The sequence below is a fragment of the Haliaeetus leucocephalus genome, unplaced genomic scaffold (genome assembly GCF_000737465.1).
Source record: "Haliaeetus leucocephalus isolate CR32 unplaced genomic scaffold, Haliaeetus_leucocephalus-4.0 Scaffold0, whole genome shotgun sequence".
In the NCBI taxonomy this organism is placed as follows: Eukaryota; Metazoa; Chordata; class Aves; order Accipitriformes; family Accipitridae; genus Haliaeetus; species Haliaeetus leucocephalus.
In genome coordinates this window covers 8,638,394-8,666,262 of record NW_010972436.1, presented here as the reverse complement: position 1 = coordinate 8,666,262, position 27,869 = coordinate 8,638,394, and the positions used below count along the sequence as shown (strand labels likewise).

The window sequence follows — 27,869 nt, the reverse complement described above, 5'->3', positions numbered from 1 at the left end:
AGGTGGAAAAATAAATCAAGATTTGTAGCTGTAACTTACTGTACTCATATCTTTCTCCAAACGATATTTGATTGTTGACCTAGCCTTGCACCCAAATATTTTGAACTGATATTTTTTCTGGCATTATATAATTAAAGAATAACACATAACTCTGGAAAAGTAAGGCAGAGAAGAGGATAATCTTTTTAACAGTCCTTTTTTTCAGAATGAATCAGAATTTTTGCCAAGCTGTTCTGTAGCAGATTCAGATAAGTTTGTTTCACCAAATACTTGAAAAACAAAAATAGCATCTACTTTAAATGCCACAGGTTCCTGTTCAAAACATTAAAATTTAGTGGTTTAGGGGGGGAAGTAAATTCAACAAAAAATAAATATTTCAGACATATTTTGTCAAAAAAAACCCTACAAATGTATTTCAAAGTAAATTTGATCAGACAGTTACAAATACCTTTGGGATTGCACAGTCATTTTTATACTTGCAGTGTGTTACGATGCAGCAAATAAGCACTTCGCAACCTAGAAGGATCATACCTGAAACGGCTTAGAGCTGCTGATGTAGAGTGTCTGTCTGATCCATCGGTTTCCTTGATTTCCAAACTTGTACCACAATAGCCATCCCTTGGTATTACTCACAGTCCTCTGGAAGACTGACAGCTTGTAAACTTCCTTTCCAAACATATGATAATGAAAGTGGAAAATGCAGGTTCCATTGCCAGAAGGGTTGAAGAGAGGACTAAGCAAAAGGGCTTTATCTTGGAACTGGCGTGGCTCGGAGGATTCCATGTAGAGGTAGTGTCCCCTGGCTGTGCCTGTGGTGTGATCCTTTAATGGGCCTGTATTAACCGTGGGGGTTGGACCCTGTATTCTGATCCAATCAAAGTCATCCTCAACATCCTGCTCCCAATTGCACAGCCCATTTTCAAAGTCACACTGTAGGTCAGGGTCTGAAATGTAAACAGAACAGACTGTCAAGTGAAAGCAGTATTGAAAGGTGATCGTGCTTTAATATTTTTGCCTCCTTGCAAAAATTTCTAATATAGAGAAAAAATGCATATCTTCTTCTCCTTGCAAAAATTCCCTTCTGAAGAATAAATATACCCTTGCCTGGACAAAAAAAGAAAAATAAATCTTTACTTAATCACCTCCTCTTTTGATATATATCTGACAAGCTGTACATAATTAATTTATTGCATAAACAGAACTGTGAATAACATTTTATTATTCATATTATTAAATGTATGTATTTTTATAATTAAAGCATGCAAAGTTCTTTAACCGAAATTTAACTGAGTGAAGGAGTTAAAACTGAGGTTGATTGGATGGAATAAACCACAGGATATAGTCTCGTCGGTATGTGCAATAAGTTACTTAATATGTTTTTGCATGGCAGAAGTAGCCCTAAAAATGGGTTGTGTTTTAGATCTTTTTTATCCACAATAATAGTAACATGAATTTAGCTTTGATAAAGCTATCAAGAGAGGCATTTATAACACAGCTGCACTTTATTATTTGACACCAAGGCAAAATATATTGATTAGACCAATTACTTCTATCATAAAAAAATAAAATGTGTATCAAAGGTGGAGAACTTCCGTATCATCTTTGCATCTGCCCTTCATAAACAGTAACTGACATAATAGCCCTTTTTTTTTTTAATTAAGCTGTTATTTTTTATGATGTTTAAAACTGCAAGTCATATGGTACTCTTACTATAGATCTCAAAATGGGTTATAAACAAGATAGACATTTTACAAGCGGGAAAACTGAAGTAGGCTGGAAAGCCTTCACTTTCTTTTAAATTCGGATCAGTTTTAAGTTGATATTCAGCAAATATCAGTACAGGCTGGTATCCCCTCAAGCATGTAAGGTGTCCCCTGTTTCTCAAACTCATTGTGATTTGCATAATTTAGTTACCTCAGGATGTGATAAAGGAACTGCTATTTAATTTTATTTTATATTAATGTTCTTGAGTTCTTAAAATGGATGAATGCATGCTTTGGGAAGAAAAGCAACAGCACCTTTCAGCACTGCAAGGTGAATGTCAAAAATGTGAATGACCCACAGCTTTCCTCAGTACTTACAAGTTTGTTCTTTGAAAGGGACAATTATGCCCAGGATGACTAATATCTTCTAGTACAGATACTTTAATGTTCTTTAGATAGAATATAGGTCATAAAAAGAGATAGGTTATACATTCCTCCCAGTCCATATACGTCTTCCACTGTACTTCCATCAGTATAACCAAAGACAGCATGTTAATCCAAATGAACTGGCAGATTGTGAATCCCCTCTTTTAAAGTAAACTTGTAATGCATGTGTGTGTTTTACAAAAGTTAAAGAACTACAACTCATTTGGATAAAGGAGATTGAAATCTATTTACCCGCAGTTGTAAGTCACCATATGCATTTAAGTTAAAAATTTTCAGTTTGTTTCACCAGTAACTATATTCAGTTGAATCGTCACTGGCTGTGACATTGATAGGCTGTAACAATACTGTGCGTTTTACTCCAGGGATGAATTTGGCAAGTAAATTTTGGGTTGATATAAAGTAAGCAATAATGGAAAGTACTTACTACAGTTGTCTTCATCTGATCCATCCCCACAGTTATCCACAAGATCACAGACCAATAAACTGTCGATACATGCTTTTGTGTCTCTACACCAGAAACGATTAGCACCTTCACAACTTAATGCTGGAAGTGGAAGAGCACAATTTTCAAATGTAATATCATCAATTGCTGAGACGCCGTCATAAAAACCCAGACTGATTTTATCAAGTGATAATTGGAAAGGACGTGGAAGGCGTCCAAGCTGAATGACTGCCTTCAGCCATTGATTTCCCTCGTTGTAATATGCCCTCCAAAGGACAGTAGGTTGTTTCAGCCCATCCACAAGCAAGTGCATCTCTGCTGCCCCAACTGACCGTCCATAATTGTAATACCTAAAATGATGAAAAAAAGAAGTTAAGGATGCAAAAAATGAGTATGGACCACATCACATATAATGGCCAGTATCTTTCCTGTCAGAGCTACATGAAATATAGGAAGTCCACAGTGCTTATTTCCAGTTTATCTGTAATTCAGTCCACTTTCTGTATGGTGGTAGGTAGGCTGCTGTATCAGTCTAGAGCTTATTTCAAGAATCGAAGATTATGAAAGAAGAAGCATACTTCATTAAATTAAACTCCATAACTGAAGAGACACATTTGCTTTCATATTAAGCAATAAACACTGCTCACTCAAGATACATAATATGTTTTTCATAAATTTAATTTAATACATAATTGTAAAGTTTCAAGAAAGAAAAACAGAACACTTACTGAACGCAAAAGTACACCTATCTGTGCTAGTTATTGTTAACATGTTGCATTTTACAGCATTATTGGAGAATCTCAAAGTATTTAAAAATCATAAATTCTTAGGTGAGAAATCATATAACAAAACTGGGAACAGAACCAGGAACAGGACCAATAACTTGTAATTTCCAGAACTACACTCCACCGTCAAGTCTTGAGTCTTTGATAAAAAGATTTTTCCTCTTCCTGTGGTAAATGTATTTGACATTACTGAGAAAAACTGCACTTAATAATAAGCCAGGCCAAACATTTATTTAAACAGTAGCACTACTTTTGACCTTAGTAAACAAATTATCACAGTTTACTTTTTCTGTCCCTCTTTCACAAGATTGCACAAAGACTGAGACAAGATAATAACTGAAAGGGGTTTTTGTTTTCCGTATACATAAAGAAAGGATTGGAAGCAAAGCTCCAATTCTTGTACTGCAATCTAACTTTGGATACTCTAGGTGACTCAGGGAGCTACTAGATTTTTGGATGGTTTCCTGTTCTTGAACAAAATTCCACATTTTCAAATGTACTTAACCAAAGTAGAAATGTTAGCAAAATGATTGTGGTATTTGTCTATATGTATGCAGACGCAATCCTTTAATATAATTTTGCTCAAAGCGTGACAACAAAGTCTTCCCATGTTTCAGTTCTGTTCTCCAAGTGCTTCAGCTTATTTCTGCATATTGTTCACAGCAAAGACTATATGATTAAAGAATAAAAAGAAATAAATACTGCAGAGGAAGGTGTGCCTATTTTAAACTATAACCTCAAGCTCAGTCCAAGAGAATCATGTGAGATGATCAGTGAATTTGAAATCTAAATTATTTCATACCAAAAGGACAATGTGCAATTTGATCCAGTTTGCCTGAACTTTGGGCTTCGTAGCTGAGCTACTTGTGAAATGCTGCTGCTGTTTTTCAGAATGAACATGAAATGACCTATCAAAATAAAACAGAAAACAACTTTTCAGGTTGAAGAAAGAAAGTGTTTCTAAGGGTTTTTAAAGCATTCATGGCCTCCACTTAAAATCTAATTAAAAAGCAGGTGTATCTATTCTACTTCTCTGTTTCTAGGCCTGGCTTGTCTTACCTTCAGATTTGTTGCAGGTGTGATCCTGCAGAGGAGCTTGCTTCTGAAAAGCTGGTGCAAGAGCACTACTGGAACTTCTTACCCAGTCAAAGTCATCTGCATTTGCAGTTTCAATCCAGCCACAGCTCTCTCTTTCAAAGTCACATACAGCAGCTGAAAAGAAGTAAGAGACATTTTACTCATTCTCTGTACATAACATTGCTAAACAGGCTTTGCAGTATGAAAAGGAAATAAAATGTTTCTAATAAGTCACTGATATTCTAGAAGGAAGTCTAGGAAAGGGGCATGGGCAGGCAGAGTACAAGGTGGGGGATTTGTTTTAAAACAGTTGGGTAAAACAGCAGTCCCACAGAAACTACCAAACCATCATCATATGCAATGTATTCAGTAAAACAAGCCCTGCCCTCTAAAGGCACTGCAGCCAAAGCACTCAAAGCGGGTGAGGAGGCGGTGAAAACAGACTTCACAGTCCTCACATTACACAGCGAGCACACAGAGCAGTAACAAGCCTTCTGCAAGATCTTTTAGGGAATCGATGCTGGAGCCAGAAATCAAATCCCTTATTTCCTGAATCTCAGCAAGTATACCAATAATAACAAAACCCTTCCTCTAGTTATAATAGGAATTAAGTTAAATATCAGGTATTACTGAGACACTATGACATTGGTAAAAGGAGGAAATCTCTGAAACACAAATTACTGCAGTGAAAAAGATTTGAAAAACATATTCAAGCTGCATTCTTCAGTTCTCCATTTAAAAGAACAAAGATATTTTAGAAAATGTGTATAATGCAAAATAAAGGAAAGAAAGGAGCGGAAGGGTGTCGTGTATGAGCAAATGTAAATTGACAAATAGTTATTATGTTAAAATGAAGAAACATCAGGTTTTCTCTTCTGCACTTTAAAAAAAATGCTCATTAAATCACAAAATGGTATTTTTGAGTCCTGTAATTGTAACAGGCTTTTAATGGAAAACATTAGGAAAATTATTTCAAGATTTTTTTTAAGCAATAATTTATTAGTTATATATATAAAATAAATAAAAAAATATACAGACATGACTGTCAGAATCTACCATTCTTTTATAACATCGTTCCACAAGTTCCAGTGGCTATATCATTAAGGTATAGAAAATGGATATTTCAGAATCAAATGCAGTCTCTTGGAGAATATGATTACATAAATGTTTATTTATGGAAGATATAGGGGGAGTTTTGATTTTTTTTTTTTTTTTTTAAGAACTGTGTCACATTAAGTTATACGTAATTTGTTAGAAAGAATGAAAAAATTACTAATCAGCCAAGTTAGCATTATTTTTGGTTAGGGCTTCTAAAAAGACAAGATTCTGTAGATTATTAAGCAAAGCACATAGAAATCCACAGTTAGAATCACAGAACAGAATCATAGAATGGTTTGGGTTGGAAGGGACCTTAAACATCATCTAGTTCCAACCCCCCTGCCATGGGCAGGGACACCTACTACAGCAGGTTGCTCAAAGCATCATCCAACTGGGCCTTGTTGTTAATGCTGCTTCAAAAAAACCAAATCATTCCACAAATACGGAAGACCAAATAACATTTAAGAGATCAAATAAAATATGAATTCATTATACATATGGTGTATGTGGGTCAGAAATGTCAATGATAAAAAGATGTAGATCAAATGTGACAAAAAAACAGAAAGAAGAAATTTTTTGATAGAATGTTTTGATAGTATAAAATGAAGACAAAAATATTTGCAAATATTCAGGGATCTAGTCATGATGGCAATGACTGAAAATCCACTGACAGAACATAATGATAAGAGAATATGGAGAGCTATTTCTGATTTGGTTTTTGTTTGATAGAAGAAACTTTCCCATATTCCCAGGAGAACAGCAACAAAGAACATGACAAACCTTGGACACAGATAGTTACACCAAAAGAGGCAAATAAACAAGATAAAACTGTTAAGTCTGAGCCCAGACTTCTTGCATCTGTAACTTGTAACAGAGGCAAAACATAAAAGAAAGGATGCACCAGACCATACATTTAACTTAAGCATGGATGAACACATTGAGATAAAATAACCTTGAAACCTTCAACTAAATCTCAAGCCAACTATTTAACACCTAGGGAAGATACAAGAATAGAGCAAGCCTGTAGAGCCTGGGTGAAATGGAGTTGGTTCTTGATGCTTGATAACACTTCAATTACCTAATTGTCCCATAACCTCTTTGACTGGCACTTCCATTTCAGACAGATTATCCAGAAAAAAAGGGTGTTGCTTGGGTACCTCTGTAGTTTCTTTCACAGTGAACACACACAAACTAATCTGCCTTCTCTCCTAGTGCTTTATTGTCTGCCTTTCTCCTATTTCTTATCTTCTTACATGCTCTCTTTATACTCTAAGCATCAAGTGGCCCTATAGACTCTGCCAGGCTGTCTTCTCCTCATGTGTTTGAGGAATATGTTGCTAGTTTTCTTAAATTTTGTTTTGTCATCCTTACTGTGTTTTGACATTTAACCTACCAAAATTTGTCATCTTTTCTACCTTTTTCATTTGGACATTACTTCAGCTATTTGTTTGATGCTTTTTTACTTCTAATAGTATCCATGCCACCTGTATGGATATATTTTTCTTTGCTGCCCATTTTAGCATCTTTTTTAACACGCTCCCTCAATAATCACGAAGGAACCAAAGTCATACTGTGAGCATAGCATTTAATGGTAATGGGCTTTACTGATGTTTTGAAAAAGCTGCCTTTACATCTTCAGCAGACTTAGTTTTCTCTGAGCTGACTTGTTACCACAAGACACAAAAAAGAATTTAAGAAGTCCTGCTGAAAACTGTATTTAAAAACAAATGTTAAGACATTAGCATTTCTACAAGACTGCAAGTTCATCAATCTCTATATCCCGCAAAAATCTCTCCCTGTCTCTTGGCCCACGTATGTTTATGCAGAACACACCATAAAAAAATCCAGGTGAAGGCATATCATCATCATTAGTGGCTTACAACTTTTTTCTTTACTTAAAGGTTGTTTAAAAAGGCTTGAATGTGCCAATAGACTTTACTTTTTTTTTTTAATCAGTAATTTTAAGATAAATTTAGGAACTTAGAGATAGATGTCATAAAGAAGACAGTCTTTAAATCTAGGAATGAAAACCAGTTTAACTCTGGACATACTCATCCTAATAAATTATTTTATACAGGGGGTTAATACAAACACACTGCAAAGTCTTACATCTGCCTTCCCATACTCATGTTTTCTATCACAGCTACTATTTGCTAATGCCATGATGTATACACATTCAAACAACACTGTACTTTGTAGGTGCACTGGGCTCATTTCTACAGTAAAAAAAATGAATAGTGGTCAATTAAAAAAAAATATTACAGAAGTTCATCAGTAATAAGCAATGCTAACTGGGAAAAAAGACAAAAACCAAGTTGCTGTTTGAAGGTCGAACACATTTGGTCTTCACAAAATTCCAGTTCAAGATCTCCCTTACCTCACTTTCCATCCCCAAATATTATATGCTATAGTTTTGGATAAAAAAAAATAAAAAAGAAAACTACTTCCACATAAACATTTAGAGTAAAAAGTCGAATGTTAACCTAATCTGCATGATGATATTCTCATATATATGAAATCACAGTTTAAATCCAACATTTATTTAGGACAGACAGATATTGTAATCTCCTGTAAGGATGGCTACAGGAAACAAAGCACTCCAGAACAATGTCTGCTGCTAATTTCTGTTGGGAAATCCACTGCAATAGCCATGAAATTGCAACAGACCTACTTGTGATTTCAGTCATGTGGGTTTTTTAGTAATAGACAAACGTGACTTGTCCATAACACATAGGCGTATATCTCTTATGAAATGAGGAAGAGTTTTGCATGTAAGAGAAGCAAAACAGGCAGAGGGAAAAGATTTTGATATAAATAAATCTAGTGATTTCACTGTGCACCTACACTTTTAACAAGCCAACTGCACTACATGTCTCCTAATACTAACTTAACTGTAGGACTTGTAAAGATTGAGATTTTTACAGGGAGAAATAAAATTCTGTGGGTGCACACACAACAGTAATCAACCCTGCATCTAACCTAAATATTGCCCACAAAAAATAACTGTATTGTCACATGTAATAGTTACAATTTCATTTTCTAAATAATATCAGAATAATCTTCACTACACAACGCTGATTTTGATGGCAGTCCATTCTGTGCAGTGAGGCAGATATGCAATTATCTAACTAAAGGCAGTTTCGTTAACAGCATTTTTAAGTGAAATAGCATCAAAAACCACTGGTTTATTAAACCTGACATTTTCTGGAAATCTTTTGGTTCCTATGATACTGTCATTTGCAAATGCTTCTCAGGTTCTGAATCTAAGTGATTGCAGTGTATTGATATGGGAAATAGTCCTAAAGCAGTAAAAGCCTCCAAAATAATCAAATTACATTTGATTGACTTTTTCATTGGAAAGATAGCAAATTACATCCAAATCTCTCCTCCATTCAAAAACATTAATGAAGTCTGAAGAGAATTAAATCTCTTAAGCAACACAATAACCTGGTGATTTAGGCTGTTGGATACCCAGGTCCAGGTGAAATAAAATTAGAGAAATTTATGTATTCTTTAACAAGTGCTTGGCTTCCTACATCCATTAGAATGCTCCTTCTATATAACTGAAGGGGAAAGTTCCTGTTTTTATTGAACTAAACAAAGATAAGATCTGATGGTCATTATTCAGGTTAGCTTCTTTCTTACTCTGTGTTCTCTGACACTGAAGCTCATGCAATATTCATTGTCACACTGCATAATTTGCAAGAAACTGGATAGGCGTAACTATACAACAACAAGATGTATTTTTTTTGCCCAGAAATATTACATAGACATTTGCTGACAGAAATAGAAAAGTTAGATGCATGACTTCTGGGTTCTACAGAAATTCTGAAAGTGTGCGTGGTCTCTGGCAGAAAAATGCCCTTGCTCTTCCCTCAATGTTCTTCCTTTCCACAGCTTATTTCCCCTTTTCCCTATTCCACAACCGTTCTTCTCTGACCTCTTACCTCACTCTTAGTCTTACTGGAAAGCTGGAAATCATCACCGTTTTTCCTCATTTCCCCAGAGAGCTCCTTGCTCCAAGTCCTCTCACATGGTCTCAGTTCTCTGCCACTTACTGCCATGCTTCATACTGACCCCTCCCAAACCATCACTGCTCCACATCTGTATTCTTCATTCCCATCTTCTCCTTGGTTTATTCTCTCTTGCCAAACTTTTAAGCTTTCATTATTGTTTTCTCTCCTGACACTGTATCATTGGCTCTGTGACCAGCTGGTCTTAATCCTTCCCCCCCAGCAGCCTGGGTCCTTCCCGCCCTGGCTTCCTCCAGCTCCCCAGTTACTTCTCTCCCACACCAGCAAGTGCAAGCAACGCAGCCTTTGGAGCTACTCCTTGTTCACGGCCAAAGGTGGTTTCCTGTCTCTGTAGATGGCATTGTAGTCCCGCTCCTTCCCCATTTAACTTCCTCAAACTGATCATAAGTTTGCAGTTGTCTATGCACTTCCAGTCTTAGGTCCCTTCTCCAATTTACAAGCTGACAGTCTTTTCACTCCTTGAACTTAAGCCCATACTTATGATCTGGCTGTTGTTCCTGGCCTCACCTTTAAAAAACAACAGATTTGTCTGGCTGAAATGAAGGAGTAGCAAACATATAAGACAGATATGTCTTATATGCAAGATTTTGACTCTAAAAATGAGATTTTGGAAGAGTTGCCTTATAACCACAGAAGAATTTTTATGCTTTGGCGAGATTAATAATGGGTAATATGGGGAATGTTTCTTTAAATACTAAGGAAATTTTTATTACTTATACAAAGGTAGCCATTAGAAACCCAATAATGTTTATAGTTAAACAATTATGCCACAAAAGTAGTTTTTTAAGAAATGACACATGCGTCATTCCCTTTGCCTTCTAAGTCAAATTAAGCTACATAGAACTCTGTACTAACATATAGATTATGTCCAGTTTATTAATTACTTAAGACTAGCTTTATCATCCTTATGCTGCCCTAGATTGTACAACATAGAAATAATAACTATTAAATGCATATTTCATTTATAAAGACATAAATACAAAACAATATTATGTGTATATGTTATATTTTAATCCAAATGTAAATTATTTTATATTTATTTTTTATATAAACTCATATCATTATTCCTGATAATCCACACCATAAGTAGACAGGGGAAAAAAATACAAAATACAGAGCATGAAGGATGAATTTCCAAAGGTCAGGCAGAATACCAGGAATACATTCATGTTACCAGATCACTTTCCAATCTGATCTTATTCCCTATTCCATCATCATCATTCTTAGGTCGGAAAAGTGAGCATTTAGACTGCACGAAATGCATAGGATGCAGACCTTAGAAATTATACTGTACATTCATCTTCCAGAGAACAAACACACAATGTGATAGGTATGTTAGGTCACTGCTGTAAATCTGCAGCTTGTAAATGGCAGTCACTTTTCTGTTCTGCTTTAATGCGTGGAAGTCATATATAATACTTTATAGCCATAGTAAATTCTTCAGCTGTAGAAGAAAAGCCGTGAGCTAATAGTCAGGAGTAGCAGCGCTCAAGGAAGAGAACATTTAATATCTTTTTTTTTTTTTTTTTTGGTTACTTTTCTCAAATAGTCAGGATAAATTTGAATGATTTTTTCAGTCCAGGATGTGTTTTTGTAAAATGCAACTAGAAGAAAGAATAATCTCAACAAGTGGCAGTATCAAGAACATGAATGTGGTTCTAAGACCAAAGTGGAGCAAACAAATTCACTGACTGAGTCTTGTATAGGAAGAGAAGTAACAGTTTATTGCATAATGGGAAGCTCAGAAATCTACACTGAGATAAGGAAGACAGTCCAAGAAGTGGAGATCTTCTACTGAATTCTTCCAGTTCTGACAGAAAGAGCAACTCATTTGAGAGGTAATGAAAATCAAGAGATGACTCAAGGATTGATGCTGAGAGATGAGAAAATTGCATGGAGACCCTGCTTGCTCAGTGGACTTAGTGGAGCCAAGCATCTAAGGAAACCATCTTGCTGGAATTTAAGATAAAAAGATTTAAATGAAAACTATTCTGAAAGATATTTTAAGCCCATGTAACATTTTTGCTTGGTTCTCATACCAGGAGGAAAAACTTACATTAACAAGGTTAAGGAGCATACAATCACCAGCAGATGGAACATCATGGGAAAAAAATGTTAATATTGATGAAAGGAACAATGTAGTTGTAGGTGGTGAAGTCAACAAAACATCTGTGCTTAGCCAAGCTAAGAAATTAGGAAAAGTAGCTGAGACAAAATGAAATACTTGCATCCAATTGCAAGAATATACCTAATAAAACGTAGAAAGTAATGGTACGCTACATAAACATGAAGATGGTGAAATACCATTTGAGAAGAATTATAAGAGCTATTCTAATGCTGTAGACTACCAGACTAACATGCTGAAAGGCAAGTTTATTGCTTGGAAACGGTCAACTTGCCAAACTACTTGCAGAGACATTTGTGTACCTACATTCTGCTTCCCACATTACAAGCCGCAGTGCTAGTGCACACTGAGCCAACTCAGCAGTACAACAATGATTTATAAGCAAGCAATATATTTGGAGCGAATATCACCGTAAATATAAAGGCTCCATAGTTTAACCTTTAGCATGGCATTGTTAATGTATCATCTGGGCAAGTGAGACTTAGGTATAACAGAAGTTTATTCAGTCATATAATTAGAGAAAAAAGAAAATCAGTTGCCATATAGGAAGCTTGTGATTAAGGATAATCTAGGACTGGTTAAAACCGAACTGGACATTTGTATTCACTCTTAGGTACAACATTGTCATAGAAACACAGGCTGAATAGCTAAAAGGAAGGCTGTTTTGAAATATAAATAACCATTTTTGAAGTGAAAACAGTAGATTTTAGTTTTCTTGATTAAAAGCTACCAGTTAACTGCTATCCCAGAGCAGTGAAAGGAATGTTGCATACAACTAAATGTATTTAGAAAGTTTTTAATTAAACTGCAGATTTGGAAGTCTTGTTATTTGGCCAGAGAACAAAATCCCAGTGTCCGAGTTTAAGGGCAGTGGGAGAGCAATCCAGACTGTCATAACCCAATAATACATAGGAAGTGTAAGCACATTTTGAGAAGAAGTAAAAAAACCATGAAGTAATTAAAAAAGCAGTAGAGTATAGTAAGAGTTTTAATGTGAGCAACATGGGCAGGGAGGGAGTAAAGTAGTAAAAACTCTTCTCAGTGGTACACAGTGAAATGAGCAGAAGCAATAGGCACTTGTGGTTGTTGTACTGTCAGGGTGGTCAAACACTGGAACAGGTTGCCCTGAGCAGCTGTGTAGTCTTCATCCGCAGAGATATTCAGAACCCGACTGTGTAAGGTCCTGGGCACTCTGCTCTGGTGGACCCTGCTTTAACTGGATGAGCTTCAAGGACCACTCCTAACCTCAACTATTCCACGGTAACAGCAGAATTTTTTCCCCAGCTTCACTCTGGCCCACAAGAGGAAAGATAATCTGCCTAGTAAACATTTAATAGTTATCTCTGGTTTTAGCTAATCGGACAGTTACCTAATAAAACAGAATGCAGTTTCCTGACTTAAAGCTTTGTATTTTTTTGGATACAAATCTTTCTAAACAACTAAACCACGGCACACCACTGTTGTAGCCAAGAAAGATTGGATACTAGAACTGCAGAGAAATTGCATGAATACAAATAGAAGCTGTAATTATTTCATTTATCTGCTAAAAGTCAGATAGATTTTTGTTTATCTGAGCAACACCTCTCAAATTTCCTAATAAAAGCTATAAAGTATAAGCATGGATTTTGGATTGTACTAGCATCTGTGAAGAAGTTTATGCTTTGTGATGCATAACACAGCACAGTCAGAAAATACTATAAGGATCTTGTCTACAATATTTCTGTTATTTGTGGGAATGTTAGAAACCATCATGCTCTATTTAAAAAAAAAACCAAAACAAACCACAAAAACAAACCCTGAACTAAATATTGCTCATGGCAACTCCATTTGAAAATGCATCACGACTTTTATAGCATAGTTGATACTTTAATGCAAAAGCGAGAGACGCATTTTCAAAGATGGAAAATATAACCATGATTTGTTATGCAAAGCAGGTAATTGAATTAATCAGAAAGACTTTTGAAGCTACATATTAGAGGCCCTGAAACATTTCCAAGCTCCCTTTTTGCTGTACAGTGGAGTGGGGCTCAGACACATCACCTCCCTCTACTTTCCCACGTGTTAGTTTCCATGCAGAGAAAACCCAGCCACATCAAAATTAAGTATACAACACATACCATTTGAATGTGAGTCTGGACCACTGCATTTTTCATGTTTCCTTTCTCACTGTTTCTCAGGTCTAATTGCAGGACCATCTACCCTTTAGGAAAAGGCATGTCACACAGTGATGCCACAGAATTCCCAAGTTTGCACAAGTGTAATGTATTTTCCTCACATTTTTTTAGCATAAATTTGTGAGAGCATGTGTGCAAAAGTGTAAGCACAAGCTCTTTTTGGTTTATTTTACAATGGCTTCCTGAATCAGCTTTTGATATCTCGCAGATTAAGATTTTATTCAGTATAACACTGTACCTGACATTTAGCATCTTAAGAGTTATAAAATAAAATGCGGTATTTTAAGCAACACTTTCTACTAAATAATTAATCAAAGACCTTTCTTCTGGTTTTAATGCTAAGAGGGAAGTAGTTGCTACAGAAAATAAAAGAGGAAAAATTCAGAATAGAATCAAGATGAAATAACTATTTCTCAAGAGCTTTTAATTAAATTACAACGTTTATGAAGTCATGAAAGCCTGGCAAATAAGACAAACAAACAGTCACAGGAGCCTAACAACCTAGATTTTTTAATTTTCACTTACGGCACTTAGCTTCATCATGGCTATTTGAACAGTCAGGTGTAAAATCACAAAATTTGTCAGATGAAATACATTGTCCATCCTCACATGAAAAAAGTCCCGGTGGACAGTAATAAGATGAAGAATTAGCATCTGCAAATTCGGTTTCCCCTTAAAAGTCAGAAAAGAAAATAGAAATAAAAACATATATTTATAAAATTCTAAGTGCTTTTTATCATCTTTGAATATAGTAATGTACTCAGCATAAAGAACACAGCATCACCTATGAAGTGAGATAGATTATATTATGATTGATAAGATACACAGCTGATATTAATGTCTGATGCTTTTACACTAAGTTTTTTTTATCAAAACCACCTAAAAGTTACACATCCAGGCTCCAGTTTAGAGGCGAGGTGCTGTGTAGAGCACCCTGCTGTTACCCCTGCAGTCAGGAGCAGGTCTTCCACAAAAGCTTTCTGCTGTAGCAGTGGTTTCTCTGCGTTCAGCTCAGTGAATGTTCCAAGAAGCCAAAAGTTTGACATTGCACCATTACTAGCTTGTACCTCAATCTAGACATTAGAAAACACCCCTGATTTCAATGAATGGGGAAACAAAAAGCCAAGGACTACTGGTTTTACCTCAGTAGATTTATTGAAAGAGACCAAGTGAGACAATTGACATGCAGCTTTTCATCTTTTTTGTTTAACTTAGCTTTTTTAGATACTCATACTGCTACCCAGACAAAGCTTGTTTTAAAACGCACTGCCCTCTAAAAATAATATCTTTGTGACCGATGGGTGAATAGGGGGGTTGTAGGGAAAATAATTAAAACAAATTAATGTTTCTTCAAATACCTAGCTACTGTCAGTCAGCCTGTGCATAGGCATCAGAGAAGCCTTAAAAACAAAACACTGAAGTTTTCTGTTATACCTTTAAATTTTCCAATAAAGAAAAAATTCAGACATCTGCTGTGTATAACCCATCAGCATTACCACTGACTGCGCATGTGTCCATGCCTTTTTAAAAGAGTAGTCATGAATAGTCAAGAGGACCAGAAGCAGCAGTCTGACAGAAGGTTACGTTATTTTATATTTCCATTCATTGGCACTTCAAGACTACAGAGTGTGAGTACACAGACAAGTTTGGTAGGAACTTACTGTATGTTAGGTATTTGACAGTAATGATGGGAGAACCCTCTTGCCCTAAAGATAATGCAGTGGAATTTGCTCTTCAGTGGAAGGTATAAGATGCTTTGCTTGTCTCTGCAGCCAAGTGTAAATGTGGGCAGGTGCTATGTAGTAAGTGGTATCTGGAAATTCCCACCACAGCTCACTTTGCAGAACTGGTGCAAACTACTTAGCAGCTACTGTGTAATACAGGATGAAAGTCTTTTTTCCTCAGATGATCCCCTACATTCTTAAAGGTATCTTGAAGTTGTCAGTCAAATCACAGTTATGCATAACAGATATTGGGGAAAACGTGTTGAAAACCACAGAACTTGCCTTCACTTTCTTGGCTGACACCTAGAAGTGATTTATTCACAACTCCACATTCCTCTGTTATACTGATGTCATCAACAGCAACAGTAGCATTTTTTGTTAGAATAGTAGCTCGTAAAATAATCTGTAAAGAAAAATAAATAAGCTAGCTCATTAAAGGTGACATGATAAAAAGACATATATATATATTCCTTTATAATTTATGACATCTGCACAGGAAGTAAATACCACCTACAACCAACTCCAAATACCAGCCAGCAAAAACTACAAGTGAGATTTGATCAAAGTCAGAAGTTTACTCCTCAACTGTCAAAGCCATAACTACCTTTACTTATGAAAAGTTATGCAACCCAGAAGACCTTGCTTCAGTCTAAACTGGTAAAAGCCATCACTACTTGAATGAATTGTCTTCCTGCTGGAACTGTTAAAAGTTATACTTCTTTTTAAATGAGCTTTTCAGGGTTACCAAATATGATGGTTAACATATCCATTTAATTGTGTTCATCTATATATTATGCCTGCTGAAGTCAGCAACATGTGGTACAGTAAACATAGGGATTGTAAGGATACATTTGTAAATACAAGGAAATATTCAGGAGATCATAAAAGGAAGTAAAGTTCAGTCATAACTTAGCAGTAATGAGAATTGAGTGCCCTTTCTTTTAGACCATTTTATAAATGTGACATGGATTGAAGAGACCAAAACCGGAATTTTGATTTGCTGAATCCTTATATTTGAGTTTCTGATTCCCCCAACAGTTCCTTTCTAAGTTTTAGTAAAGTGTAGCAGCCTGAGAGTATGTCAAAATAAAATTAAACTCAAAAACTGCTAATTGTTTCTGTGCTCAGTGCTGCAAATTGAAGTATCTGCACTTCTGCCTTAGGCCAACAGACTTAGGCCTTCACTCTGATCAGCAGTTTTTGTAGCAAGTTCATTTTTTTAAAAGCTATTACACTATTGTTACTTGATTTTTGTTACAAAAAGGTGATTCTAATGCATACAATGATGACGTTCTTTAACAGCCACATCTGTTTAAAGAGCTGAATAGAATTCCTTTTTGTATGAGCATTAAAGAATAGAAATTCTCTTTTTATATTTCCTTATAAAAGTAAATTAATTCAAAATGTCAAATTAGAATAACTTTTGGAAAGCAATGTAAATGTAATTTCCAATTACCTGAAAAGGTAAGTCCTCAGCTGCGCTTTCTACAGGAATATTTACTTTTGTCCACTGCAACTCAGGCAATCCTGAAATGTCACGCAATTTTTCCAAATTTCCGTCCAATGCAGTTCTCTTAAAGACAGAAAGCTGGGAATCCTGAGATAACCGGTGCCAAAATCTTACCTGTTGAAAGAGTTTTTAATGAAACACTTTAAAAACTATATCATCAATCAGCAATAAATTCAGTACCAACTCATATACATACATTATAACACAGAATGGCATGACAGGTCTAAACACAGCCTTGGCATAAAAGAGATGTATGAAACTATGACACATTGAGGAGAAGTATTATGTCTAAAGATAAAACCATAATTAAAAGTAAAGCTTATTTTTAAAACTTACTTTTAACTTGTATCTATCAACTGCTGCAGACTGACTGATATGAGCTCCCTTAACTCTTTTTAGCTTAGTAAGGACTTAGAAACTTCTCAAAGATTATTTTTCTTCACAAATGCTGATAATAGGACAGGTTCAGAAGTATGTTAATCTCAGAAGTGCAACAGTTGAGGTACCTGAATGAAAGAAACCTTATGATCTTGTATTTCCACAATCAACACAAATAAAAACTATCTGACGACAGATGTTTAAAATAATCTATTGATCTCCTGAAACAAGTGGATTGATTGGGAAGAAGAAACAACAACTCTAGGTGGGTGAGGCTACAAAAAACTGCTAGACAAGCAGAAAAGATCAGAAAACAGTAGAATACCAGTTCACTATGCCTCCTCTGCAATACAGAGTAAGCCTGACGCTTTTTTTTTTTTTAATACTACCCCAACAAAAATTCAGCTCAGAACTGCAGGGAAAAAACAGGATTTTTCAAAGACTAATTTTTTTCCTTCCCCTGAGTCCTTTCTCCTTCTTTACACCGTAGAAGACTAAAATTTCTTCAACTGCAGACTCTTTACTTCCCTGCAAAAGCCTTGATAATACTTAAATCTTCATGAAGGTAAAACAAGAGCTGTAAAAATAGTTCTTCCTACCCAGTTCTCTGCCCAACTTCGTATGATCTTACACTGTGAATCTTGGATCATTGCACTACAGAGAGAAAGTTTCCTTTTATTTTTTTCATGTTATATCAACTTTTAAACAGAGTTAAAGAATACAGATCATTTGAGTATTAGCCCAAAATGGAACTTATGTATTTTTTTGCAAGACAATAACAAATATGAGAAAACCCATCTTTAGCCTCAGGACAAACACAGATGCATGTGTTAGCCAGCTTTCAGTTAGATGTGAGACAATTCAAGTTTTTTGAGCAACACAGCTGACACAACAGGCTGTACAGGTCATGGAAAGGCATTATATTAGGGACTGCAACAAGCAAAACAGCCTTAGAGGTAGTGGTGTAATTTTTACTTAATTTAATTGATTGTGAATTAACGCAAATTTGTAATCTCTGAGAAAAAAAGAAGCAAACACTTCAACTTGAGCAAACACCTTTCCTCCCCCTTCCCCAGGCCACTTTAAGTCAAACACTTAGCCTGCCTCCTTCCTAGGCTTAGTTTCCCCAATTTTTGCTGCAGGTTACACTCAGTCTGGCCCAATTCCATTGATGAAGCAACAGGTGGAGCAGGAGGTTGGGCACGTGAGTAATGATTTTGTTCTGCTGTTCTCTACATGTTCCCCTTCTCCAGTCATTACTTCTTACTCTTCTTCCCCTGCTTCAGCTCAGGGCTTTGACAGGCCACAATCCCTCTGGGGTGTCCCCACCCCAGCATGTGTTGCCCACAGCCAGACTCTTTGGGGTGTCCCTGACCCAGCATGGGGCACCCACAGCTGCAGTCCTCTCAGAGCCATACGTCCTCAGCATGGACCACCTCCTTCTGTGGTATGTCTCCAGCTCTGTCCCCAACAATGTCCCCTTCCACACCTCTCCTCCTTGTTTGTCCCCAAAAGAATTTTTTTTTATTTTTTTTTTTAAGAGAAATGGTAGTTTAAGAGTACCCAGGCTCTGAGAGGAGTCTTTTCTTAGTAAATTATCACTTTACAGTCTCTGTTAAAGCTGTGGATGGTTAGCGTGCCAAGGAAGTCGAAGAACAAGACTGATGAATTTGAGAACTCTTTACATTCATATCATTGACTAATAATCTGAAAATCATCATGCATCTGGATTCACTACCTTTCACTTCTGGCCCTGAATTTAATCCGTAAAATTGGCAAATACACTAAAGACACAACATCTGTAACCTGTGAAGGGAGAGTTTCTTTTTGCTTGTGTTACATAATACAAGGTAGATCAGGGCTTAGGTAATATTCTTGTTACAACACACTGTTACTTTTTAGTATCTTCTGGCTTCATGGCTAGTGGACTTGTCTCTCAATTTCCCATTGCGTTTCTTTTTTCCCCACTCATGAAAATTGTATTCTATAAAATAATCTCAAGATTTATTAATAAATTAAAAGACTTTCATGTAACTTGTTTTCCCCACCAGAAAGCTTAAGGAATACAAGCAGGTATACAAACACTTTTCAAAATGAGCTGTTTGAAGAACTACACCCTAAACAATCTAGATGTAAGGTTTATCAAACAGCTTTTCAGACAAATTTGTGTTCTCATTACATAAGAAATAAAATTACCCTCCTTCTCTATGTCTGCATGTTCTACTTTACAGAGACTACTGTGTCCATTAAAGCGCCATGAACAAAGATCTAGGACTAGAAATTTGCTTCTACAACTCCAAAATCTTGAGCTAAATGAAGATGTTTCCTAGCTAACATCTACAGAAAGACTCAGCTACAAGAAGCTGCAGAAAGAAGTTACTTCTAAGCCTCAATTAACCAGTAAGGCACAATATAAAACTGTTATCCCTTAACTACAATTTTCTTCCTTTTTTTTTTTTTTTTAATAACTGGAGCCAAAGAACTTGTAAAGCTATTAATAAACATAGAACTCTTTATGTAGATCCTTTTATCCTCTCAGTGGGACATCCAACAGAGGGCAACATCTCACATTCATACGCAGAGAGCATAACACACCAATACACATTCTAATGAGCAACCCCTACTCCTTGCTCTTTCCCAGAAATAAAAGTCTGCAGGGAAAATGTGGCAGAAAGCCAGGCTTCCAGTCTTCAGAAACACTCTCTTTTCCGACATGTATAGCTGGATAAGAACTTACCCTAGTTTTTGTTGAATCTGGGATCTTTAAAAACATTCAATACGTGCATACTTAAAATTAAAAAATGGTTTACATTCTGACTTTGAACTAGAGAAATATATGTACATCCCCACTGTATTCATATTTATTTTGAATGCAGACCAAACTCTGCAATAGTTCTAACCAGAATGATTCATTGTTTCACATACCTGCTGTGCCCAGTTCGCCCTAAGGGGTTCTAAGATAAATTAATCTGAACCTGAAAGGTGCTTATCTACTCAGGATCAAAGTCTACAAAAGAGATACGAAACTGCCTGAACAAATGCACTGTGTGTACAAAGCCTGTTGGTATCCCAGGAGTGATGCAACACGCAGGGCCCCGATGGGATGCTGTGAGGCCACCTGTGTTCCCTGCAGCAGCGTTCTGCTTGATTTCATTCTGCGTCTATTTTATTTCTGATTCTTTACAACACTAAGAAGCCATGTGAAGATTAAGAACTGAAAGACTGTATTAAATGACAGCAAGGTGTCGTTCTCAAGTTGTTTAAGACTTCTCCTTTTCCACTGCAAGTTGCAACCGTTCCGCAGAGATCTGGGAACTCACTGATGTGCATAGTCCAAGTCAGCTACAGTCTCAAGCACAAAAGGTTTATCTAAGCCAACACTTGTTTCAGGTCCCTTACACTAGAAAAAAAAACTAAGAAGCCTAGGACCTGCTGGAGTAAAATTCTGCTATTTGTTGGGCCTTCTAAGTGCAGTTCCTCCACACATTGTTTTCTGATATTTTTATTTTTGAAAAAAGTTTTCCTAAGTGAAATTACACTTCTGTTCTATATTGAGTCTGAAAAATTAAGCAACCCATCCAAATTTTATTTTGTTTCTCTAAAGCCTCTTTGTGCCACTGAACACAATAAAATTATTTTGGCAAGATTTACCTATCTTTTCCTCTCTGTGACTTCTTAAACCAGGAGGTATTATGCAGTAGCAGAAAAATCATAACATCATAACTACGCAACTTAGCTTCTCCTCACTATGGCATAAGCTTTGAAAAGTTATGGAATAGAAAACAAAAAAAGCTTCAGAAAAAAACCCCAACAAACTTATAAAACTGTACAGCATCTAGTCATTTTATTCAGCGGCCAAAAGTACAGATAGAAATACAGTTAGGAATGTTTTCTTGTATGTATATTTCTGTGATAATATAATTATATATATTTAAAATAGTTCTTCAAGTTCTGTTTTAAAAATACATATTTTGTTGAAAATTCCAACATTCTGATTATAAAACTGTATTTTCATCTTTCATATAAGTCTTTTCTATGTTTTAGCACTCCTGACCCACTTTTTTCAGGTAGCTTTCTAGTTTCTCAGATCAACAGCCATACTGGCTGGTTGCTTTTGCATTCCCCTGCAGAGCCACAAGACAGCCGACAAAAAAAAAGCATTTCAAGGTGAACTCTCAAGTACTGCACTGATCAGCTTAAAAAACATCCTCCTCAAACCATCAATCAAAATTTAGTACGTGTCTGGAGCGTGGTAGCTAATTCTCTCCAGTCACACCAACATAGTTAATCTATATAGTGACTTCAAACCACAGGTCTCCTGTTATGGGACATTGCATATGTGAGTCTTTCCTGCCTATAAATGACAGCGCGGCTCTTCATCAGCTTTTGCTCAAAGGGCAGGCTGCTTTGACCGTCAGTTGATATGGCCCTGATATTGTTGTCCAGCTAGGTTTGTCACAGCATACAAAAACCTGAAGCATAACCTTAAATCTGAGTCACCTGGTGGATGCTTTGGAAAGAATAATAATCAGAGAAAAATTTGGCAGCAAAGCAGTAAAAACCCTGCTGCATCTCCCTCCTCCGAAAGAATTAGTCTGTAACTCCTTCACTGGTATTGAAACGGAGCCAGTTTTTCAGCAGCAACACTTACAGCAAGAAAAATACCGTATCTACACATCAGGTGAGTGATAGCTTACAAGGGTGGGGACAGTTAATATCAAACTGTTACCTGACAGCAGGAAAGCCCAGGGAACAGCTTGACAAGGAAAGGGCTCCCCAGATGAGACGTGGCCATCTTTGTGTTCATCTGATGTGATCCATTGAAGTAAATGAATGCTCCTGTAAACAAAAATCAAAGAAATATAAGAAATATGTCATGCTCCAATAGCAAATAGCTACTTCAGGTAACTATGTGCTCCATGAGGCACATAAAGCTTATTCATAAAAGTACACAAATGAAACAACTTTGCCATCAGTTCAGTCTCTGTGGATAACGAGGAGGGTCTTGTAACAGGCTGTGACAACCACTGTCTAGGGAAAGAAAAAATAGAATTGCTAAGCGCTCCTGCTTCTTTCCTCCGCAGTAAAATTAACATGACTGAGTCCAAAGCTGAGGAAAGAGGGAGAAAGAAAAAAGGGTATTTGGGCAGCCATTGCTAAGGCTCCCCTGTTGTGGTGCCTGCAAGCACTTAAACCTGACAAAGTAAATGCAGAGCCCTGCAAAGGGAGTTCAGAAGTTGCTTGTGAGGGCTTTACTGTGCAGACCCGCTGGATGTGTTTTTCCACCTGCCCTCTTCAGGCAGAAACCTTAGACCTCCATCCTCCAAACACTACAACTACTTCCCACCACCTTCCCACGGTACCCATCCGCTCTCCGCACAGGCTGGGGAGAGCGAAAGGACTGCGGGAGCTGCAACACAGAGCACCCTGGAGATCAAAGAGCACAGACTTCAGCTGGAATCCCTAAAGGACGCATTCTAATTGGCTTAAATAATGTTTCAAACAGGATTTAGAACAAAAATTAATTTCCTTTAGGGTACAGCATTCACTCTCAGCGCAGCCCAGCCAGTTTTAAGCATGCTAACAATGTTGCAGACCATGCGAGCCAATGGAATAAGCTATATTTTCTCATGGGGTCCACAGACTTGACATTGTTGTCTGTGCTAGTGGGGATGAAAGCTTAATTAAAGATCTAATCTGAACTCTGGCAAACGAACTGCCTTTGGATTTGAACTACAGCAGATGTGCTTCAGACAAAGGTAGGAAAGGATAAACATCTTCAAGGGGCCCTAAAGCAGCATATTTTGAATGCCGTCAGTGCTGCCTTCACTGAATACTGAGACTTTTTCATGAAAGTCTATGCAAAACAACACTAAAGGCTCAGTCTTGTTTGCGCATCGATATTACACATATTGCCTTACATCTTGGAAAATCAGCTATTGTGCTGCCACAGTCATACTCCTTAGCCATTTATTTCCCATGGATACGTAATGAAGCAGAGGGTTAGGTCCAGCCCCACATGAATAATTGCATCGCTTTAGCAAGGCTGGCACAAAGAGGTGACCGTTACAGCTCCTTGTACAAACAGGCGTGCTGTGCTCTGCAGCACGAGGGAAGCTCCCCTCATTGGAATGCAAGGGTACTTCAAAGGATCTTCTTTTAATTTGCAGCTGAGGCTCTACAGTAGCCTTGTTAAGATCTTCATTAATCAAAATTTGCTGCTGCCCTCCCCAGGAGAGAAGAGACGAACACTCTGCAGTACCACAAGCAACTGTTGCAACCGGAAGGACCTTGATTTAACGTCGGCAAGAACTTGCTCAAATTATGGAAGCCTAATGGTAAAGCTGTGATGTGGCTGTAGCAGGAACAGTGATATATGGGTGCAAAACCCCCTCAGAAAGACCTTTGCACTACCTTATACGGGGAATGCATCATTACCGGCCTTGAGAGGTGCTGCATGGTAACCTTAAGATCTGCTTGAGGCTTCAACCTGCAGCAACATATAAAGATGTGAACCTATCTTGTAATAATTCAGGTATCAAAACAGCTTAAGTGCAGCAGCACATAGTTCCTTATGGGCTAATTTAACATGCTGCTTAGGCTGCAGAGCAGATGTTTCTACCAGCAGCCTTCATTATGACCACATTACACCTCAAATCTCACCAGCACCTAGAATAACCCACATGGGGAAGACACAGGCATATCGGTGCCCTTCTTCAGAGCTGTGAGAGTTTGGAAGCTGTGGCACAGTAATGTTTGCAGACAATGCAGTAATGCAGATGCAGTGCCACCCTACAGAGACAATAAAACGAAATATCGAATAGCTGCTGAGAAAGTTAACAGCAACTTTAGTGCACTTCATCATTTGGGGACCAATGGAAAAAAAGGCACATGATTGTGCAGTTAGAGTTATTAAATAGCATGCACACACATACTTGCACCCCACTAGGGTTTACTCAGGCAACTTTTAATCCTGGAATTCCTCTACTTTTGAATGCTCAAGGTGGAATACTTAATATTTCGTTCCTTTAACACGAACATGGGAGAGAAGCGTGGAAGTCTGGCTGTAAGATAATATACATCATTAAAAAAAATTATCTTAAAGGGGTATTGGACTATAACCCAGATTTTAACGTAAACAGTGTAATAGATACATTTTGATAAAATTAAAGTCACAGAACATTTGCCAACATTATCTGACAATTACAAACATGCTCTGCAGTTTTAGTTTTATGCAGTATGCTGTAGTAATGCTTTCATTTTGGAAAAATACTTTAAAACAGCCCTCCACTGGAATAACCTTTTTCCAGCTGAATGCATTGTATGGCAACTATAGGCTGAAGGAAGAACACCAGTTCAAAGGATATTACACTCACTCTATTTTTCCAAGACAAAACTTACTAATTTACCTGCACTATGATAATGATAATAATAATAACAACAACAATAAATCTCACCACGTCCAGTATTAGTTGTATGACCTCTGCCAGGGAGTCTCCTGTCAAGCGGAGCCTGTTCTTTCATTCTGTTCCAGTCAGCATCACCTATGCTTAGTGGCTTCCACCCGCAGAGGTCAGTCGCAAAATCACATATAGTGTAATTAGCTGTTGTAAGAAGAACAACAATAAGAGAACATTAAGTTGAATTTCATGCAATGGTTTAATGCTGCAACTATGACTAATTTGTATTTGGATATACAAGGAGTCTTAAAGAAGCACTGGTATGGTTCACTGAAAGCCAGATTATTTAGATGGACAGAAAGTTCTAGAATACAGGTAACAGATCAGGCAGGCCCTTCCCTTCTTAATCAAACTCAGAACCATGAAGGAAACCACCTGTAAGAGAATAAACTATATCATATTAAAGATGAGACCTGTACATAGGCTGCTGATAGATTATGAAAGTAATATATATTTTTAAAAGATGAATTCTACTGGAAAGTTAATTATGAATGTGTGGAAAAAATCAAATGTATTTAGTGCTTTAAATACACTGAAAACAAAGAATACTTAAACTTTCACTTAATTTGTTTTTGAAAATGAGATTTAAATTTATGAATTATTTAGGTCTCCTAGAAATTTTTATTGCCAAGTAAAAGACCATTTTCTCAGTCAGTATGGATTAGACCAACTTAAACTGTAACAGTATCATACATTTTTCCATTTCTTGAGTGCAATTAATTATTTTGATAAGAAAATAGTATAATCTGAGAGTCTTCTTTCCGAGTCCAGAACAGCTTCACAAAGCACTACAGTTAGCTCTTTGGGTCACTTATCACAGTTGTAAACATTACTTTTGAACTGTACTTGGCACTTTCTAGACTTCATGGCACATTTATCCTATCATATCAGCCTCAGATATGGTTATACATATTACTCGAATTTTCAGATTGTACAAAACCAAAATGAAATGCATCTTTGCTGAAGTACCATGGCAGTAGAGCTCCATAGTAAAGGTCTTCCTGATATAAAGAGGTTATCTGAGCAGTTAAATCTTAAGGTACAAAATAAATCACAGATATCGGTACCTCTTATCTGGATTCACTATATACATTAAAATTCAATGGAGCATGCTTTTCTGTTTAGTGCAGTATATTAGTTAAACACGAAACTTGGTTAACTTATTTAATTACAGAATTCTCATGCTTTTGACAAGGTACCTTGTTAATTAGACTTCAATTGCTAATACATTAAGGTAGAATATGCAAATTGATATGCAAGACTAAGCTGTTTTGCTGTATGGTAATTAATACTACGTCTAGGCATTGTGCTTTCCTCAGCTAAGTAGTCTTGAGAGAACCAATGTGGCACAAAAAAGCAAACATTCTTTACTTAAACATCTCTTTCCTCTGGCCTCCCTAAACCCTGGTAAAGGTCTTCTGTGTAAGAAGCTGACTGCAGTGGCTGCATAGTAATATCCCAAAAGAGATCAATATATGACCACAGAGACACAAAGAACTTACTCTGTTGTATACTAAGCAACTAAAAACCTGATCCTGGAAGTAAAATGCCAGGCTAAAGTTAAAACAATGGTTTAAATATGAAAGAGAAAACAAAATGGTACTAATGATTAGTATTTTACAGCTGAATAAGGTATTTAGCATGGGATTATTTTTTTTAACTATTTTCTTTTAACTAGAGGTACTTAGGACCATGAGAAGAATTGTTATCACAATATGAAGAACAACATCTTTCATGTACCAATGACACCAGATCTGTTGTCATTTAATGTGGCTCAATAGCAGGCTCAGGGTTTTTCACGGGCTCATAGTGAAAACTGACTGTTGTAGCTGCATTTGGAAATCAGATACTAAAAGAATTGACAAAGCAGCAAGGCTATGATCAGACAGAGCCCATCACTACCTTTGATGGTCAACAGGAAGAGAGGAGTCTGGTGTAATCATTATTTCTTACATTGGTAGCTACTAGTACAATTTCTTCTAACACTATGGATTTAGAAAGAAATGTATTAACATCATCTTTTAGGTTGAATATACAAGCAGTGGGGAAAAAAAAAAAAAAAAAGACATGCACACACAAAACCATGCAATTCCAAATTAAATTATTTTGCCCAGTCATTTTTTTGAACTTTATTCAAGTCTGAACACAATTATAAAGGTAGGAAGAACATTCATGGTAGTGTGATTTTTAGGTTTGGGGGGGGGGGGGAAGTGGGCAATAAAAAAATGCAGCTCCAGTTCACTAAATGTGATAATGTTGACTGTGATTTAGATGTTACTATTTTTTTTTCATTGCACCTGTCATTTAAAAATGACAAGATCTATATAAACATCCAGTTGTGCAGAGACACTGGGCCAGAGTAATTTCTCAAGCTCAAGTGTTCCACCATATGTAGTTTCTAGAAGTGATACTTCATTTTTAAAAGTATTAATATGTTAGGGAACAGCTAGCCTATAAATGTGAGCGAAACTGAATCATCTGAGTTAACAGTTTGACTTAAATTTTATCCCTACTTAATTCTAAAAACTTAAGGGATGCTTGTGAATGTTTAATCAAGCTTGAAAAAAAAAGTTCTGTGCTTTGGCTGAAACCCAAATGCAAGTGAGACAGTTTCTCAGTATATTTTTTCATTGCTCAAACATTAATAAACTTTGAGATGCTCCTTTCCAGTCAAAACAGTGCATAATTTTTATTATTCACAGGATTTTTCTAAGTTTTTAGTTGAACCTTCAACTGATTATAGGGAATGTTTCACTATCCACAGTTAGAAAATAAGTGACTGCACAACCTATGTTTTTTGAGGATTCATACTGCAGTTATGCAAGTTAAACAGACATAAAGCATATTTCTGGTATATTATGTCCTTTCCTACTGCACCTCTTACCGTCAGAGCTTATGGTTTTTATTTCACT

General features: G+C 36.6%; 1 protein-coding gene across 1 annotated transcript in view; it reads right to left on the bottom strand.

The window, feature by feature from the left end:
- The window catches only part of MALRD1 (MAM and LDL receptor class A domain containing 1), a 295,191-nt gene that overhangs the window by 228,533 nt on the left and 38,789 nt on the right, over positions 1 to 27,869 (bottom strand). Inside the window, exons 10-17 of the mRNA XM_010562756.1 lie at positions 24,955 to 25,101; positions 22,227 to 22,336; positions 17,066 to 17,233; positions 15,892 to 16,012; positions 4,437 to 4,589; positions 4,180 to 4,285; positions 2,575 to 2,942; positions 532 to 944 (exon numbers count right to left, since the gene is read on the bottom strand). Of these exons, the coding sequence (XP_010561058.1) occupies positions 532 to 944; positions 2,575 to 2,942; positions 4,180 to 4,285; positions 4,437 to 4,589; positions 15,892 to 16,012; positions 17,066 to 17,233; positions 22,227 to 22,336; positions 24,955 to 25,101 (1,586 nt within the window). The remainder of the gene's footprint in view (positions 1 to 531; positions 945 to 2,574; positions 2,943 to 4,179; positions 4,286 to 4,436; positions 4,590 to 15,891; positions 16,013 to 17,065; positions 17,234 to 22,226; positions 22,337 to 24,954; positions 25,102 to 27,869) is intronic.